The sequence below is a fragment of the Sycon ciliatum genome, chromosome 10, assembly GCF_964019385.1.
Source record: "Sycon ciliatum chromosome 10, ocSycCili1.1, whole genome shotgun sequence".
In the NCBI taxonomy this organism is placed as follows: domain Eukaryota; kingdom Metazoa; phylum Porifera; class Calcarea; order Leucosolenida; family Sycettidae; genus Sycon; species Sycon ciliatum.
Window position 1 is genome coordinate 27,956,389 of NC_088652.1, and position 20,027 is coordinate 27,976,415.

Consider the following 20,027-nt stretch of genomic DNA (forward strand, 5'->3'; position numbering starts at 1 on the left):
TAGTCTTATACTAGTACTACTAGTCTTGGGCCAAACCGTCGTGATTAGCCAACTCAGAAAGTGCACATACATGCAGGCAAGAGTACAACCATGCACTCTTGAGTCTTCAGGATGCAGGACAGGGGAAGGAGGTTTTGATTGATCCGGTCGGGCCGAACCCTAGCCGTTCAATGTAAACGGTTCATTGGAAAGGCTTCCTGTCTGAAGCCTTTCCATACTGGTACTCGATGTTCCAGTTTTGTGACACGAGAATGGCACGAGAATTAGTGTACCGCTGAGTGTACCGCTATACACGTGGTCGACACGTAGTCGACACGTTGTTGATACTTTTTTGACACGTGACCCCGTCAACGGTCTGCTTTGTGCCAATGCCACTCGGTAAACGCCGATGCCGCGTACGACAAAGACGACTATCCCGTACGCGAAATAGTTGAGAACTGCATGACGTGGACCTGACGGCAAGGACAACTGCGAGGAGACCCCTTTCGGTCGACGGGAAGGAGAACTGCATGCAGAAGTCGACGAAGTCGAACGAGGAGGCCCCTTTCCGTACCCCGTACTGCAAAGTGCCATTGATGGATGCCTTTTGCACCTGGAACGACCCCTTAAACGCTGTCGCGGCGACTATCCCGTACGCGAAATAGTTGAGAACTACTGACGTGGACCTTTTGCACCTGGGACGGCCCCGTAAACGCTGTCGACGATGTCGTGTCGGCGGAGTGAATGTGCAGGGTGAAAAGAATTGCTGCAAAGACGTCCGCTCTAGGCCTTTGGAGACATCGTGGGAACTCCTTCCGGTACTATACAAACTGCTTACGTGGCCGTGGACATGTACATGGAGACATGGTGGGACTTCATGTATATGATATGGTGGGAATTCCTTCCGGCACCCCCGTACCGCAAAGCCAACGGTGGGGAAGGAGAAGAGCAGACGTGCAGGAAGACGAACGAGGAGGAACCAGGACGAGCGAGCAATGGCAGGACTAGCTGGACCGTAAGTAGTAGCTGAATTGTGCATGACAACTTGACATCCGTGCGGCACTCGCCACTTGCCACTGCATATTATTTTCTTGTCCACTAACAATGTCTCTCCTCTGCCCCCTGTGTGTCCACGGCCCTGTTGCTGAATTGGCCCGATGAATCGAATGTCTTCCGCAACTGGAACGGCCCAGTAAACGATGTCGCGTCGGCGACTGAATGCGCTGGAGGGAAAGTATTGCTGCGAAGACGTTTCCTCTAGACCACGGTAAGGCAACCCATTGATATGTTGCCAGTTACCTTCTACTAACACGTTATCAGGTGGAGAGTGTCTTGTACTCACGTTATCAGGTCGAGAGCGTATTGTAGTCACTCTCTCTATTCCTGTACTTCATTACGTTTAAGGTGTACGTATAACTTCTCAAAAAAATTTAATGGTCTACAGTCGTGTCGGAAGGGTACGGTGGGACTGTAGACCTGTTACCAAGAGTCCATAACCCAAGAGTATGCAACTGTGATCTCTTTTCTATGGGCCAACCGCGCGGCGCGCTGCCTTCATTACATCATTCAGCTGCAGTGGGCGCACTGCGGAAAATCAAACACCGCACTTTCCCTCTAGTTTGAAATGAACTTTCGTACGGAACTGGAGTTAACGCGCCAGAATTCAGAGATTGTGTAGGTACTGGAACGAATCGAGCAAAAACGAATGGGCTCGTGCGAGAAATTGAGAGTTTGAATGCATGCTTTCAGAGCGTGATGAAGGCAAGTTACGTAATGAAGGCAGCGCGCCACGCATGCACCCATAATCACAGTTGCATACTCTTGGGTTATGGACTCTTGCTGTTACCTTCTAACACGTTATCACTATAATCAGGTCGAGAGCGTATTGTAGTCACTCTCTCTATTCCTGTACTTCATTACGTTTCAGGTGTACGTATAACTTTTCCAACAAATTTAATGGTTCACGTCTTCAGATAGAGAGCGTATTGCACCCACTGTCTAGTCTCTGTAGTGCATTGAGATTTTGTTGATCGCACATGAAAATGGATACACAGGCAAAGCAGGCCAAGTACATGGCGAGATGTCGCCAGAAGAACGTCTTCAGATAGAGAGCGTATTGCACCCACTGTCTAGTCGATTTTGTGGATCGCACATGAAATGGATACACAGACAAAGCAGGCCAAGTATATGAGAGAGTGGACGATGTGCGGATCGACACGGCCTGCGGGTACTTCATTAAAGTTACCCGTGACATAACTAGGATAAAAGTTAATCACTGCAAAGACATTGCCAAGTATGTGAGCACTTTGGACTTGACAGAAGAGTGCAAGGGCGACGTTGACAAAACATACCGCGGTGACTGTCACCATCATGACGGCAGGGCACATCGCACGCAGCATCGCAGATCGTGTCGAATTGCGCATCATAATATTGCAAAATTGCTCCTGTGCATGCAAGTGGATTTCATTGCACTTCTCAGTTTGGGAAATGCTCGATTATGACAATTCTGCGTGTGAGTGCACTAGCCCTGAACATACATGTAGGTGACCCGTTTGTGGTGTCTCATAGCTAGCCCTTTCCCAAAGATGCTCGCCACTTTTTTCGGAACTTCTCGGTGTTTAGGAAGAAATCGCAACTTTCACAACTTTCTTCATTTTTCGGAACTATTTCGCAATTTCTCCGCAACCTTGGCGCAATTGGCCCCATGGCATGGGGTCGAAAGGTCAAGTCACCGACTACATGTTGCATTGTTGGACAAATACATACTCGTGCTCGCTCATTTCTCGCCTGCCTTCAGGCTCATTTCTGAGAAACAGTAGATCAACGGTAGTTACGATAATTATGTGCATTCCCTTTTCCGTGCACTGTAATGATGTACATGTACATGTAGGATACATGCAACAGGCTACTGGCACTGTGTAAAATGGTGGTTCACAGCAGGAAGGGGTGTACGAGTTTGCTGTCGCAGCATCGCTGCATTTCTGCTATTTCTGCTCCCTGTTTTGTAGGTTTTGCACAAGAACTCTCCAATTTTGAGTTGCGATGTTGGCAACTTTTGAGCTTTTTCTGAAAATATGGATGCGATTTCAGCAACTAGCACTTGTTTTGGCACGGTTGCGAAAAGCATAAGTTGCAAAAAACTATGGCATCTTTGGGAAAGGACTACTCATAGCCTACCTCACGACCTTCTGCTTTCTTTCTTCATCACTTGTATCTTGCAGGTATATCATCCCGTGACGACCACATTGAAGTCTGAATTTGAAGTGTGAAGATGCTTCAGCAACCACATCGTACTTTTCCATTGCTTTCATTGTGCTTCTACTGTGCATGTGTGTAACTTGTGGGGTAAACATGTGATGACATTGTATGCTGGCGACACGGTCAGATGTTGTCCATGCGTCTAACGTACACGTGCATGTTATGCATTGAAAAGGATTTGCCACTTGCGATCCTGGGACGAGTATCAGGTCAGTTTTGTCCTGTGTGGGCTGTATCAGATTGCTGTTCATTTCTCTATCTGTTGGATGTGTGACTTTCTGCAAGTTTCTGGTGTATGATGGCCACTTCCTTTCTTGTCACTTTGTATGATATTACATTCTGTATTCGCTGCTTCCATGGCGTGGTCTGCAAACTGCAATCCTTGGGCAAATGTCATGTTTGCTATGTTGTGCTTTGGCCGTCAGCTTGTCTACACGCTGTAGTTGAATTATTTTTGTTTCACAACTGACTTCCTCAAGTACGGTGGCCACTGCTTTGCATGGCATTATATATGAAGAATTTCCTGTTTGTGTCGTGCGTATGTGTGCGTGGCCACGTGTGTGTGCCGTGTGCATGTGCGGATGTGTGCGTGGCCACGTGTGTGTGCCGTGTGCATACGCATGTTTGTATATCTGTGTGCGGGGTAGCGAGGCGGGGAGGGCTGGTATGTATCAGTGTTTTATTGCAGTCTCATGGCTACATACAGTACATCGCGCGTGGTCATCATGTTTATCTTCGGGGTTGGGGTGGGGAGGGAACGGAAAAAGAACTGAAATTATCCATATAAAACCGCTCTGTGAGCAGTTCTGAAAAACCTTTACTGGTACTGCCCCGTCGTAAAAGTAAGAAATTAGAACTGGTCCATTATCCTCCCAAATGCGAACTGATCCACCTAAATCGCGAATGACGGGACCCGAACGCACCAGTAGCACGAGGTTCCTACCTGTGGATGCAGATGGGGACGTTGGTCCGGACCAAAGGCCATGTACTGTACTAGCGGTAGGTGGTGTTACCCTATGATAATTGCTGTCCTGTGCCCTCCCGACCTCGTGCTACTGGTGCGTTCGGGTCCCGTCATTCGCGATTTAGGTGGATCAGTTCGCATTTGGGAGGATAATGGACCAGTTCTAATTTCTTACTTTTACGACGGGGCAGTACCAGTAAAGGTTTTTCAGAACTGCTCACAGAGCGGTTTTATATGGATAATATACTTTGTGCCTGATATGGTGGGTACACATGATCTAACCAGCACTGAACTCGCGTTGGTGTCATAACGTGGGTCCAGCCATGGCCTGACCAACCAGATGTGACCGGCTCCGGCGGGCCTGACGTGGTAGAAGGTTCAGATGGTTGCACAACTGGGATTCTACCAACTGGTTTCTGGTGCACGGTTCTCGATGCTATGTGTCACCAATCTTGTGATGATATGCTCTAACTTGAGAAATTTAAGGTGCTCAATGTTTCCGGTATGAGGGCAAAATGCCAGGCTAGGTGAACGGAAATTTTACGTACAGAGAAGCAGTTCCCTATTGGATTATGTGCGTTAGCGTTTGTTCGGTGTATTGAAATTTTAGGTACTAACAGACGCACCGAAAGTACCGAAAATAAAAGTACACTGAAAATTTGTGAAATCACAGCCAAATGCTGTCATCATCATACATGGACATACATGTACATACACATGCCCAAATGTGTAGTGTGGACTGTGTGCACTAGTACTAGTAGTAGAGTGTCTGTAGACACACTGTGATTGCCAATCCCACTCATCCACTCATATCACGGGCACAGACAGTTTATCAGGATGCTCCAGCAGTGCAGACTGCAGTATGTACATGTACGTGTGCACCATGACCGTTATGACTCATGAGAAAGTCATAACACAATATCTGACATCATCCGCTGATTGCTGAAGCCACATCCAGTGTTGGCTGAACTCATGAGGCATCGTGCAAGTCGTGTAGAAAGCAAATCAACTGCTGCCAAAGCCGAGCCCATGACCCATGTGCCAGCCTTTGTCTTGGTTACTCATCATGCTCGAACCATGCGAGGTAACCATGGTAACCGGGGCTGGGTGGTACCCCAAGGCCCAAGCCAGGGAGTCGTAAAAGGGAGTCGTATTTTACGACTCCCTAGCTGGCCCAAGCTAAACAACATTGTATCTACATTGTGCATTGTACATCCTAGAAACAGAAAACTCGCCGGCGGGGAATTTAGTTTTGTCCGAAGAGGTTTGGCACTAAATAACACTGGCTGGACAAGGAAAGCCGCGGTGATTCCGCCGTACGTGACAAACTATGTGGGCCGTTGGGCATTGCTATGTCCAGCTACATGTACTGTATGTACTGTATGTACTGAGTAGCTACCATTCTTGATCCCTTTCATGACATACTAGTATGCTTGATGACAGGGATAGTTATGAGCAACACAATACTTTGGAAAACCTGATCATTGATGCTGGTTGTGCTTGTATTCCACTGAGTCCATTGATTCCACACCGTCCGTGCCCCAATATTTTAGTTGCATCATGCACTGTGACTGCATGCAAGTAGCAGTTGTTTGTATTGATATTTTTTTGTACTAATTTATTTGACTCGACCCTCTGAATTCGGTATCTGTGTACAACTTGGGAAGATCCGAATGACAATATACTGTACATGTACATAAACATAAACGTGTGTTTTAAAATATATTAATAGTGGGCAGCCTGTCTACGGCAACGGGACACGTGAGAATGAGCATTGTGTTCGTGATCTTAGTACTCAGTTACTCCAATGCACTCCAGTGCACAAAATCAGCCAAGACTGCATCCCCCCCCCCCCCCGAGTTTTACATTTTTGGCATTGCCCTGGCCTGACGTTGCACGTGCTGATATGACGTGACGTCGAGCGCGCGTACATGAAGTGTGCAGGAATGAGTCATGAGTACAACTGGGGCCCGGTGTTGCACGTGAAAAATTCAATCGATGAACTGAGCTGTGCATTGTTGAGAAGAAATGGATTGATTAGCCAATAGGCCCAATACTCCATTGCTAAGCTGACGATGCCGTTCGTCTCAGCTTCTATAAAATCTCCTCATGGCAGGTCTTACAATCACTTTCAGATCCGCCTAGAAATTTCGGAAGACAGAAGTATCCCTCTCGAGATTTCCTCCACTTGGCCACAAGAAATTCAAATTATTTGAAAAGTACTAGTAGTTTGCTGGGAGAAGAGACTGCGAGTGCAATGGGGGAGAAAACGAGTGGCATGGTGTACCTTCACCAGTTCCCTCGCTGCACGAAGGGGCCTAATATCTCACCGTTCTGTCTGAAGATGGAAACGTTCCTGCGAATGGCCAAGATTGACTACGAAGCAATTGGGTCGTTGACGATGGGGCCGAAGGGGAAAGTACCTTTCATTGTTCTGGACGGAGAGACCGTGGCCGATTCGGACTTCATCATTGAATTTCTGATAAAGCGCTTCAATCTGACGATGAATGATCACCTTGATGAGAGGCAGAAAGCTGTCGCACACGCCATGGAACAGATGCTGGAAGAAAACACGATTTGGTGAGTGGAAATTGAATTCTGCAGAAATGTATGATTAATTATTCTCCAGTTGAGGGAATGATTGAATGTATGATTGAAATGCATTACATTCAAACATGCGTGAAAGATTAGTAGAACTCTGATGACGTCATGACGCGCACCCGCTTTGAGAAGAAAGTACTAGTACATGTGCCTACTGTCCGGGATACTTCTTAATATTATACAAAGTCGAGTCCCGCGACCCGACCAATACACACCACTGCAAAGTACCGTTGATCCCCCCCCCCCCCCCTTCACACGTACACATCTGTATACCCAATGTATTCCCAATGCTATTATACGCTACACGTGCATGCTTATGATAGGAAAATATGTGCGCCGAAAAGGGTCTTGCCAACCAGGGGTGCGTTTAGTACGTATGATCTAGAAGCGGATCAAACAGCAGCTGACATGCTGTGTGCGTGTGTGTGTGTGTACTTGTGTGTCCGTGTGTGTGTCCGTGTGTACTTGTATGTCCATGTGTCCGTGTGTGTGTGTGTGTGTGTGTGTGTGTACATGTATGTCTGTGCGTGTGTGTGTTTGTGTGTCCCTGTGTGTGCGTTTGCACTGCAGGACGCTGGGCTATCACATGCTGAACGACCGCTGCCTGGAGGATACGCCGGGCCTGATGTTCCTGAACCCGGGCATGCTCAAGTCGCTGGCGTTCAAGATGTACGGCAGCATGCGTCTCTCAAAGAACCTGCACGCGCAGGGCATGGGCCGACATTCAGGCGACGAGGTGGCCACCATCGTACGCAAGGACCTCGGCAGCGTGTCGGCACTGCTCGGGAAGAATCGCTATGTGATGGGCGACCAGGTGACGGCGTATGACGCCGCGGTGTTCGCCCTTCTGGCCTCGTTCTACTATACGGCACCGCTCTCGCTTCAGTACCAGCTGATGAACGACGAGTACAATAACCTGGGGGATTACGTCAAGCGCATGCGCGAGGAGTTCTATCCGGATTGGGACGAGCTGACGCTGAAGTGATCTGCGACACTGAGCGCTAATCCTGTTGTCTGCATCAAGCCGTGCATGGTCATGCTAGCAGCCGATACTGAGCCTCTCCGGAGCCTCTTCTCCCTTATGCGAGCATGCAAACTGGCCAAGACTCGCCTTGCACATTTTGCCCATGTCTTCACAATTTCAGAATATATTTGAACTGCTTTTGTCCAGGGTTATGAAACTGACCTGTCACGAATATACAACATGTAATAGAATAGCTGACTCGAAGGTTTTATTAGTATTGTCAGAAATGCCATTTGTACTTGCCGCACTGGTAATCATTATATTGTTGACTCGTTATTTTAGCCGAGTTGTCGCTACGCGTTATGCTCAGCTTGTGTGTGTGTGCGTGTGTGTGTGTGTGTGTGTGTGCGCGTATGTGTGTACATGTGCATCCTTGGAGTGTAGAAAACGTTTATAATTTGAAGTGCGCGTTCACAGACAGAACCTTTTCCTTCTTGACCTGGTTACAGCTGATTGTATGTGTTACATGGCTGGACCCGTTGTCACGGAATTGGTCTTTTTCTTAGCCACCTGATGTTGACTTGCATGAAACGTGCGGGTCACAAACACGAGTCTTGTCCCCTGCTCTAGGCAGTAGGTAGACTCAGCGATTTCTGGTGTAAAACTGACAAGTTCTCTCCCATGATATACCTGTAACACAGCCTTCTTATCAAATAGTTTAAGTGCCATGAGAGCGTTCTTATCCACCACACACTATAGTACTATCACACTATCATCAAAACCTGGTATTTTCTACTCTTTTATTCTTCTTTTCTGAATGGTAGTGCCGATGGGTTAGATATTTCTTATACATGTACAGTCAACTTCTCTAATAACGACTTCGGATATAACGACAATTCGCGAATAACGACAGAATTTCCATGCCCAGAGCAAAGTCCCATCTGACTGTATACATTTAACTTCGGATATAACGACTATCTGAATAACGACAATTCGCGAATAGCGACATGATTTTTAGTGCCCCGAGGTCATATTCACTGCTTGAATAACGACTTTCTGGCTTTTTGACAGCTATTTCAAATACCTGTCATGCAGAACTACCAGAAGAACCCGTGGCGATGGATAAGGCACACATACAAGAAGATACAGCCAGGGGGGGGGGGGGGGTGTTTTTTCTTTTTTCTTTTCTTCAACTAGATAGTTGGAATGATCAGCACACCTATTGGACATGTAGTTGTACAGTACATGATTGCACATTAATCTTCATACATGTACATGAACATGTCCCTGTAGATGGCTCCAAAAGGTTAAATTTTCAATTTATTTCCCTTGTATAATTTATTGACTTTATTGTTCCTTTCAATTGCAATACGAAAATAAAGTACTTGCACAAAGATCCGAGCCGCGAGTGAGACGGGGCAAGTGCACCCTGTGCACCCAGGCTACACTGCGGGCACCCTACACCGTCTGTAGTGTACTTTTTTTGTCAGCATGAATGAATGGTGCACGGCATGTAGACTCTACATGATGTACATGTACTTGGTCAGTACCGTCACTGTCTTCAGAAGCTCATGAGTCATGTGCACTTGTACTTTAAGTTGTAGGGTTAGTGGAAGTACATGACTGTATATTATGTGAAGAGAAGCCAGGCGTTCAAACCAACCCAAAATACTCTTGCCATATTCTTCAGTGAAATAGTTATTAAAAAATTTGTCTTACTAAACAACAGTGAGCATAGAAGCAACCTCGATGCACCCAATAATATGGCATCCGGGAACAGCAAGTGTTGCACGAGGATCCCAAGAACACGTCAAGTTCCATGCTACCCGCCGCCATCAAAAGAACGAAGGATAACTGTGCTAGCCTAGTTCATATTCAATGTAACGCTATCGGTACGGGATATAGGAGCCTGTTGGGAAGGCGTGGGTGAGCTGTTAAAATCTTGTACGGTTCGCACAGCACAACATACATGCAGCAGTTATTGCGACGGTTAATGTCGATGGACGAGAGTCATACAGCACAGCCCATGGGGGTTGATGTTTCTGGGCTTCCTTTCCGAAAGGAAATTTTTATTTCTTCTCTAATAAAGCATAATCATGCTGATTATACCAGTCTGTTATGAAGACAAGAAAGCAGCCATGGACATTGTGCCACACTAAAGGAACGACAGGTAAAAGATAAAGCACTTCATCTGAAAACTCAAGGACTATCCATAAATACAGCAAATGATAATCCTAGCCTGGTAATGTCCAACTCCGTCATGTGAGCCATTCGGCGGGAAGCATAATGTTCGAAATGCTGAAATTTGAACAGTTGCAGTTGTGTTCGTCGCCACACAATGCCATCGCCAGTTCACATTCGAAATGTAGCCATTTTTACTAGTGTTGAAACGATCTCACCGGATACTCGCTAGCTCGCTCACCAGAAACTCGGCTCGTTTGTGCGGCCAGCTCGTTTGCACTAACGAACACCGACCGTACACCGTACTCCGTACACATGGCAGTACATGTCGACCGGGGAGTCGTAGAATATTTTACGACTCCCTGGTCGATCGAGAGTCCAGTCCCGCGCAAAGTGAAAATCACTCGCAGTTACAGGTGACTGTATGCCTGCACGACACTTGAGTTGTTTCAGTTGTCGTTGCAGCTTTGGTGGACTCTACTGATGTCTTGTTCTGCATCTGCTGACCTGTCGCAGGATATGCTTCGGTCACCTCTCCATTCGAGTGAAAGTTACGCTCAGTCGTTTGGAAGTGTTCTCCCGCGATGCAGCGAAGACCAGGGCTACTTGCAATCTTTGCAAAACGGTCTATTCTTACAAAGGCTAATCGACGACGGCGCTGAAAAGACATCTCGACACCAAACAGCAGTCCGAGGTGAAGCAGCAGCAACCCCAAATGCCGGCGGTGATAATTTGAACCAGCTGAAAAAAATCGAACTTAGAAAAAAATTATTCAAAAAAATAATCATATTTGCCACATCAATGAAACTCGTTAGCTCGCTCGATAGCTTGCTCGTTAGTGGAACTGATCGCTCGTTTGTTATAGATACGCTCGTTTCAACACTAATTTTTACGCTTGTGTCCCTGTACACGGCATGGAAGGTTGAACAGATTCAACTCTTCCATCGCTTCCTGATCTGTACAGTAGTGCGGTTGCGTTCCCGTTCCTGACACTCACATCCGTCTCCGCTAACCAGCATAATGAGCACTCCAATGGTTCCCGCCGCTCCTTCCGTATCGTCCCAGCGCGCCCCGTCAAGACGTGAATTACTGTAGGCAACGGAGCCAGTGTATGATGAAGGCGAATGCACTGTTTGATGATGCTCCAACAAATCCTTTCACCGTTGTACAGAATTTGTAAGAAGAGTAGTGGCTCAACTGTAGGTCCAACGCAGAACGTACCTCACAGCGCAGTTATGTTACGTCCACAATAATGAACATACTCAGCAGACTGTGATGTGTATCAGACACACTCTGGCATTATTTGTTCCACATTCTCCCAGGAGGAGATGAAATATAGTTCAATCATGTCTTTAGTACATGGGGTACTGTTGCCTCGTTGCAACTAAACAGGTATGCAAGTTACTTTCCCATGAGACCCAGCCGGAGCCGCATCGTCGTCATTACCAGCTAATCATGAAGAGGTATAATGTGACTTTCCACCACTCCCTGATTCAATCATAGTTTGCAAGCCTGCGCCAAACTGCTTTCTTACTAGAGCCAGGCATCGGATACATATGGCTTCAGTAAGGTTTACAATGCTATGTCTCTGGCCTAGATCCAAGTCTAGATACAGCTGCTCAGAGTAAGGGCTGATGAAATGTTCATATCGGAACAAGTGAGACTTCAACAGTAGCTAGTACACATCAGGCCTGAGGACTTTTTTTAATTTTTTATTTACTTGAAAAAGCACATAACCACCAGGAAAGCTGACAAAGAAAAAAGAGTAAGAAAAGACACTTCGCAGCGTTTCTCCAGCACACTTGTTCTCTCCTTCAACTCAGATACTACTTGAAGTACTACTAAAGGCCATCTGGCTCTCATACTTAGTCCTTCCACCCTTCATTTTCATGGTTTAGGCTTCCACTCGTCACTCGGCAGTTTCCTGGCCTCTCCGCAGTCTGTCATCAGGAGAGGGTCGCTCTGGAGCTAGTGCAGCCGATTGAAAGGGAATCAAATTCTTTCTCAGACGTCCACAAACTTTCGTTGTGCTTCACTTCGCTTCCACTGCGGGAAAGTAGTCACACTTCAGGACCACGACGTGCTTGTTGCAGCCTACACCAATGATACTAAAATAATAACGTTATTCCCTCATTTTTCTGCCTCCCGCCCGGCCGGCTCGGAAAGGAACGTATGGAATGGGAGCCTCAGTTCCATTTCTCGTCTGCTAGTTCATTCAGGAGCGCAGCAGCGCTTCGGCATGACGATACAAGTCGAATCAAAACAACTCTACTCTCTAGCCAAAAAAACTAGCTCAGTGTTCGTCAGGCAAAAGCGAAACTTCGAAAGTCACGAACTCAAAAGGTGGGGAAGTGCAGAGTCAGAAGGTCCACTTGCCCCGTCTCGAACCCAGACAATCTTTGTGCAAGTCATCTATTCCCGGATACAGCCTCCTGCGTAAAGATAGAGACGGTGCCCGACACTCCGGGATAGGCGGAGGACTTGCTGTTTATATTCTACAATCGCTTATGTGCCATTTCCAACGGCGGACCGACCTTGAATGCAAACTGGAGCACATTTGCGTGGAATTTATAGAATCGCAGAACAGTCGAAAGAATACATTCCACATGTTTTACAGGCCCCCTCACCGATCATCAGCAGAAAAACACGACTTTTTTGTGTCCTTCCAGTCCACCATTGCCAACGCACTGTCAGCCTCAGGCACGACAGTCATTCTCGGTGATTTCAATGCCACACTCCGACAGTGGAACGCAACAGCTGTTGATACGGCATAGGGCAAACAGCTAGCAGGATTGTTAGACGACCTTGCACTACAGCAAATTGTCCGAAACACCGCAACGCGATACTCAGCTACGGGTAGCCAGTCATCACTTCTCGACCTGGTTATCACAGACGCAGAGCATCGTATATCCGACCTTGAAGTCCTAGATCCGCGATCAGACCACTGTCCCATAATCTTTAAATATCTCTCAGGAAAGCACACCCCAAAGCACCCGCCGCCCCGCTTTGTACCAGACTACGCGAACACTGACTTTCAATCTCTACGACAGAAACTTTCATCTTCCACTCCGGGAGTGTATGCTCGGTGCTTCCACCATCGAGAGTGCGTGGTGGGCATGGGAGTCATGCATCACACAAGCCATTGCCAGCTGCTTAGCGTACAGACGAGTTTCATCTCGAAGACAGCAAACCAAGTCTTGGTTCACCCCGCATCTGCATCACCTTCATCGCCAGAAGCAGCGCCTTTTCCGTGCCGCCAAGCGCCACCAAACAGTAGCATACTGGTTAACCTACAAGGCCCAGAGGAATGCATATCAGAACCAGTTAAGAAATGCCAAGACCCTGTACTTCAAGCGCCTCAGTGAGAATATTCACGATGAGCAAGATGCCCACCTTTGGTGGAAGAAAGCCAAGACACTTGCCAACATCTCCTGTAAGAAAGATAAAGTTCCTGACCTAACGTGTGAGGGCTACACGGCACAGAGCGAACCAGAGAAAGCAGAAATGCTCGCGAAGGTATTTGAGCGCCAGTGCACTCCTGCTCACGGTACAGGTCCAATACCAGCACCAGCCGACGACTGTCCGAATGAATTATTCTCTCTGCCAGTCTTGGCCGAATCCTCAGTGTACCGGGTGCTCCGAAGGCTCCCGCAGCATAAGGCAACAGGCGGGAACATCTCGAACAGGATCCTCCGAGAGATCGCACCATGTATAACGTCCTCTGTTACCAACCTGTTTAACGCTAGCCTCACCTTAGGTGAGTTTCCTAGTGCCTGGAAGCTGGGAACAGTAATCCCCATATTTAAAAATAAAGGTAACCCGTGTGATCCCTCCAACTACCGCCCTATAACCCTACTCCCAGCTATTGCGAAAGCACTAGACAAGATTGTCGCCACCAAATTCGGTCACTATCTCGAGGTCAACAACATCATTGTCCCGGAACAGTTCGGCTTTGTCCGTGATCGCTCCACAGTTGACCAGCTGATACAGCTCACTACTAAGATCGCCTCGACCATGGATAAACGCATCCCTTACGATGCTGCATTTCTCGATTTTGCGAAGGCCTTCGATAAAGTGCCGCATGATGTGCTTCTCCAGCAACTCGGGACTATCTGCGATGCTCCGGCTACGAGTTGGTTAAGGAACTACCTCGATACGCGTACATTCAGCGTCCGCGTCCAACACCATCTGTCCTCCCCACGTCCCGTCAAGTCTGGAGTACCCCAGGGTTCCCACCTCGGGCCATTGCTTTTCCTGGTACATATCAACAGCCTACCCAGTGCCTCGAAACGCAACCAGCACGCTGATGTTTACCTGTTCGCGGATGACACCGCCGTCGGCCAAGCACGAACCAAAGGTACCAGCCCAATGGAGACTGCCCTGCAGGACACATTTGCCTGGGCCGACCGAGTAGGCGGAACCTTCAACCCATCGAAAACCGTTGTTATCTCATTCGCTGAGGAAGGAGCTGCAGAGACCATCCGCGGTATCCAGCCGTCAACCAGTCACCGTCACCTGGGAGTGTTGTTGAGTGAAACACTTAGCTTCCAGGAGCATATTGAACAGACAATAAGCAAGTTTAGACAGCGCTGCTCTTCTGTGCCATATGGCTGACCGTTTAACAGGAGACATCGTCAGGAAGCTGTACCTTACGTATGTCCGCCCCAAAGCAGAATACGCCCCCCCAGTATGGGAGTCCTCCCTCTCTGCTGCACAGCGGCTCACCCTTGAACGGCTGCAAGCCAGAGTAGCTCGCACAGTCATGCGGCTTGAGAGATGCCCTTGCCCATCAGACGAGCCCAAGTCATCATTGTTTAAACAGCTGGGGTGGCCAAGTCTATCCTGGCGCAGGAAGATCGCCTGCCTTATGGAATTCTTCCATTTGGTCACCACCCAACCAGAACTTTTTGAAGCAGCGGGATACTGCCCCACGCGTAGTCGCCGCCGCAAACTCGCATTCACTCTGCCACAGGTTGGGAAACACGCCGGGAGGTCATTTCTCTTCCGCACCGCTACTGTCTGGAATGCCTTGCCCGCAGACCTGAGAGCCACAGCCTCGCAGTCCCTGTTTCACAGTCACATTTGCACGCACTTCTCTGACACCAAACACAATGCCACTCCTCACTGACATGCCTCTGTCCTCCTTCTTTGTGCGTTGCGCTTATTCTTATTAATTTTTGTGTTTCTGTTTCGGTACATTTCGTATTTCAAGGCATATCCCGAGGCTATAGGTATCATTGATTAAAGGACCATTCTGGAACACTCAGCATAATTGTATTTCTCTTGCTAGGCTGTTCATTTCGAATTATTAGCCCTCCACTGTCTGCTATCTCAACCCTACAGCCTCCCATTATAATGGAACTCCCTTCAGTTTAGACTACGTGTTTGGGAAATCCTCAAATATATAATACACAAAGGCACACAATGAAAACCTTGAAAAATTTATTCCGTTGTGACTCCGAGTTTCATGGCTGTCAAATATATAATAATAATAATAATACTCAATCTGCGTAATAATAATAATAATAATCTTGCAAAAGGAGGCGCTCCTTGGCACAGTTGACATCATCAGGTCAATAACTCAGATGAAATAATAATTACACTCTAATAAGTTACATTGGTTTGCGAATGCCCATGGTTCGAACTATTAGTTGAAGCACCTATTTGCAGAAAATAATTATGATCGTAATATTAATCACTTGCCAATAACAAAAACAACAATAATACCATCAGCCCCCATTCACCGGTTTTGACGGTGCTTCACTGATGTTGAATGAGAAGAATTATATTGCTGCCTTCAGTGCTATTGTGTCGCTGAAGGGCTCGATTTCAGATTTGATGACGGTTACTTTTCAACGGATTTTGTTTTCTGATTTAGCTCTCTTGCTATTACTGTACCTGCTTGTGTTAAGTCTCATTCTCGCAGATTAGTTGTATAATAAATTGTACATGCATCATTGTAGATTTGCTGTTCACAGTATTTCTCTCTTTTTTCTTTCTTTTTTCTCAGTCTTCCTTATTATATTTTCTTCACATACAACAGCAGTACTCCCCATGGTCTTAAATGACCCGGGATGCTGCATAATACAAACACAAAACCAATAAAGCCACCCCCATAATAATAATAATAATAATAAGAAAGGTTTGCTCCCCACACCGGAGCTCGCGCTATTCCACTACTTCGTAATAATAATAATAATAATAATAATAATAATTTTAGTATTGCGATCAACAGAACGAGCTGAACCGACATTTTCACAAAGGCTTTTATTGTATTCAAATAACGAGTGTATACGAAGGCAGTGAAGAACATGGAAGAAAGAAAAAATGTGATGTGGAAGAATTGATGAACAAAAAAATTGTACTTCGAACTAGTTTTCGCACAACACTCCTCAGGAAGCTACGTTGTACTAATGAAAAACAATCCAGAAAGATACTAATAAAGAGAAATGGAGTGAGAAGAAACAACACCTATGAAAATGATAATCCTAGCACTAAGGTAATAACAGGAAAAACTGCGAAAGCACTTAACGAACTTGTAAGGAGGACTACTAGTATACTGTGACACAAGATATGACACCATGGCCAACCAGAGCCACACAGACAGAACAAGTTGCTACTAAAACAATTTCAAACGAATGATGCTGTCCTTCTGGACACACAGATTAGGCTTATGAATACGTTGACAAACGGCTTCTAACACACTCAACTGCAACTTATAACCATGACGAGCACGGCACAAAACAGAAAAAGAAGAATCAGAATAAACCTTACAGCAATCAGGACGAGATGCAAGATGCTTATACACTGATGACTTCCTACCAGAAAACACACGCTCGCACCCACTCTTACTCACACGATCATTCTCGCTCTCACACTCACCGGAATCACTGGACTCACTGGCCGAATCCTCCTCAACGACTTCCTGCCTCGGAGCAATCAGGTCCCGTCTCCTCCCATCCCTCGTCTCACGTTCCTGTTGTGTATTCCGTTGGCTCGGTACTTCCGTACTGAAATAGGTCATGGTGTAATTAGCAGTTGTTCTTCTGGGTCTCGTTGATATTAAGGTAGGTATTGTTGTCGTCTCTGCCGGTGATGCAGCAAGCGATGCTGATGCAAACGTGTCTGCATGCTTCCGAGGCAGGAAGTCGTTGAGGAGGATTCGGCCAGTGAGTCCAGTGATTCCGGTGAGTGTGAGAGCGAGAATGATCGTGTGAGTAAGAGTGGGTGCGAGCGTGTGTTTTCTGGTAGGAAGTCATCAGTGTATAAGCATCTTGCATCTCGTCCTGATTGCTGTAAGGTTTATTCTGATTCTTCTTTTTCTGTTTTGTGCCGTGCTCGTCATGGTTATAAGTTGCAGTTGAGTGTGTTAGAAGCCGTTTGTCAACGTATTCATAAGCCTAATCTGTGTGTCCAGAAGGACAGCATCATTCGTTTGAAATTGTTTTAGTAGCAACTTGTTCTGTCTGTGTGGCTCTGGTTGGCCATGGTGTCATATCTTGTGTCACAGTATACTAGTAGTCCTCCTTACAAGTTCGTTAAGTGCTTTCGCAGTTTTTCCTGTTATTACCTTAGTGCTAGGATTATCATTTTCATAGGTGTTGTTTCTTCTCACTCCATTTCTCTTTATTAGTATCTTTCTGGATTGTTTTTCATTAGTACAACGTAGCTTCCTGAGGAGTGTTGTGCGAAAACTAGTTCGAAGTACAATTTTTTGTTCATCAATTCTTCCACATCACATTTTTTCTTTCTTCCATGTTCTTCACTGCCTTCGTATACACTCGTTATTTGAATACAATAAAAGCCTTTGTGAAAATGTCGGTTCAGCTCGTTCTGTTGATCGCAATACTAAAACTATTGTCGCCTCGACGCCTATTTAAATAATAATAATAATAATAATAATAATAATAATAATAATAATAATAACAGGGAGCCCGCGCACAGTTCAACTGTACGCACGGGGCGGCCGAACAGGTGAGCACTGCACCCGACGGGTCCCCTGCTAGTACTAGTACTAGTAGCAAGGATGCAACACAGAAAACCGCTGAAATGAACAGCGCCAGTGCGTCTGAGAACACAACCAGCGACGGGGAATCCAAGGAAATACAAAGCAATACTCCATCCTCTGTCGACCAAACTGAGGTAGCTGAGAGTTCCAGCTTGCAGGTAATCGCTCCCAGTACACCCCCAATGTCCGGCACCCCTCCGCCTACAGGCACTGGGGCAGGCCACGACGACGGGGCCACCACGGTTGCCTCTGACGATGCGGATTGGATACCCAGCGGTCCTCGTCGTCGCCGACACAGTCACGGCCATTCGACCATGGTGGAGAAAGCCAAGGCCGATGGGACATGGCCCTCCCCTCAGAGGAAACACCCGAAATACTGAGTCCAGATAAGTTTCAACAACTAGCCAAAAGACAAAAACATTAAAAAAAATAAAAATAAAAATTCCCCCCCCCCCCCCCCCCCCCAAAAAAAACAATACCAATGTCAGTGAATTTGAACTCTCTCAGCACCAATGTGCGTTGCATATTCAACAAAATGGACGAGTTACTTACCTTTACCCGTTCGTGCTCTGAATCTCAGAACGAACTATCAGTCATTGCAGTCCAGGAAACCTGGGCTGACACATCAGACCCTGACAATCTCTATGCAATCCCAGGCTACAAGCTGATCAGAGCTGACAGACAGGACTATGGTGGTGGTGTTGCCTTGTACATAGCGGAACGTTTCAACACAAGGGTACTGACAATACCAATGACAGCAGCAGAATGCATATGGACGAGAATATCCACCGGTAACCTTTCCCTCGTTGTTGCAAACATTTACCGACCACCCCGTAGCGATGGCACCCTCTTCTGTGCGGAACTGGAAAGAAGCATCAAAACCGCTATAGCCGAAGGTGACGACCTCCTACTACTTGGAGACTTCAATGCCAAGAACAGTGCGTGGCTCACCACAGACAGAACAGATCGCCTTGGGAACGACATACAAACTCTGCTACACACATACGGCCTCACACAACATGTCAGATTCCCTACTTACATCCACCGACAAACACCTCTCTCATGTCTAGACCTTGTTATCTCCTCACTCCACAGCAATGATATTCATATCCAATCACTTCCACCGTTTGGCGCATCCGATCACACTACTATCAGTGGCCACATCAATAATCAACTGCCCCCCATAATTAACAACTCCCCTCCACGATCCAGAAGCACCACATTCTGGTCATGGACAGACAGCACTATCCACCTTCTTCGAGAAGCCCTTTCACGCACAAATCTCAACCACCATCCAAACCAACACGACCCATGCCCAGTTGACACCTTCTGGCGATCCTGGCGCGACAATGTCATGAGCATCGCCCAAGAACACTGCCAAGTTACTCGCACTCACCCCCCTTGGGACAGGAAGAACGTGCCAGCACGACCATGGATATCAAAGGGCCTCTTGAAAGAGATCAAGGATAAGCACAGAAAACACAGAATATACCTTCACTCACGCTCGCCTGACGACTGGAACACGTTCCCTGCCCAAAGAAACCGTGTCACCACCCTCCTGCGTCGTGCTAAATCGGATTTCGTAAACAACTCAACAGCCTCCTCTACTTCCCTACACCGCCTCATGAAGCACCTAACTACAGCTACAAAACAACGCATACCCGAACTCGTCAGCCAAGCAACTCCTGCAACGACACTAGCACAAAAAGCCACTGCCCTCAACGAATTCTTCATTTCACAGAGCAAGCTGTCCGTGGCCAATGCGGATGAGCAAACTCCAGCCATCAACACCACCCCTGACATCCTCAGTCCCCTTCAAGAAATCTCGACTTCCCAAGCTGAGGTCGAAAAACTCCTCCGCGGAGTTGATACCAACAAAAGCCCCGGGTTTGACTCTATTCCAAACCGCCTACTCAAAGAAGCGGCGAAGGAACTTGCACCGTCCTTATCGTCCCTCTTTGATCTATCGTTCCAAACCGGAGAAATCCCACAGGAGTGGAAAGATGCCACCATTACTCCAGTACCCAAGCCGGGTGACCCAACCCAACCAACAAATTATAGACCCATCTCTC

General features: G+C 47.0%; 1 protein-coding gene and 1 long non-coding RNA gene across 2 annotated transcripts; both read left to right on the forward strand.

Annotated features, from left to right (window-relative positions):
• Positions 1–186: 186 nt before the first annotated feature.
• Positions 187–3,747, forward strand: LOC135826217 (uncharacterized). The gene is made up of 2 exons (XR_010555232.1): positions 187–1,246; positions 3,201–3,747. It is a non-coding gene; the product is annotated as an uncharacterized LOC135826217 (long non-coding RNA).
• Positions 3,748–6,215: 2,468 nt separating this feature from the next.
• Positions 6,216–8,264, forward strand: LOC135825675 (failed axon connections homolog). Its single transcript, XM_065338293.1, has 2 exons — positions 6,216–6,781; positions 7,373–8,264. The coding sequence occupies exons 1-2, from the start codon at positions 6,459–6,461 to the stop codon at positions 7,785–7,787; spliced, it is 738 nt and encodes a 245-aa protein (XP_065194365.1). The 5' UTR covers positions 6,216–6,458; the 3' UTR covers positions 7,788–8,264.
• The last annotated feature ends 11,763 nt before the right edge of the window (positions 8,265–20,027 follow it).

What these genes read in the sequence shown, in the direction of transcription:
- LOC135825675 (XM_065338293.1), top strand. Translation starts at nt 6,459, where the DNA reads ATGGGGGAGAAAACGAGTGGCATGGTGTACCTTCACCAGTTCCCTCGC. An exon ending in CTGGAAGAAAACACGATTTG is followed by an intron (nt 6,782 to 7,372) that starts GTGAGTGGAAAT and finishes TTTGCACTGCAG; the next exon opens with GACGCTGGGCTATCACATGC.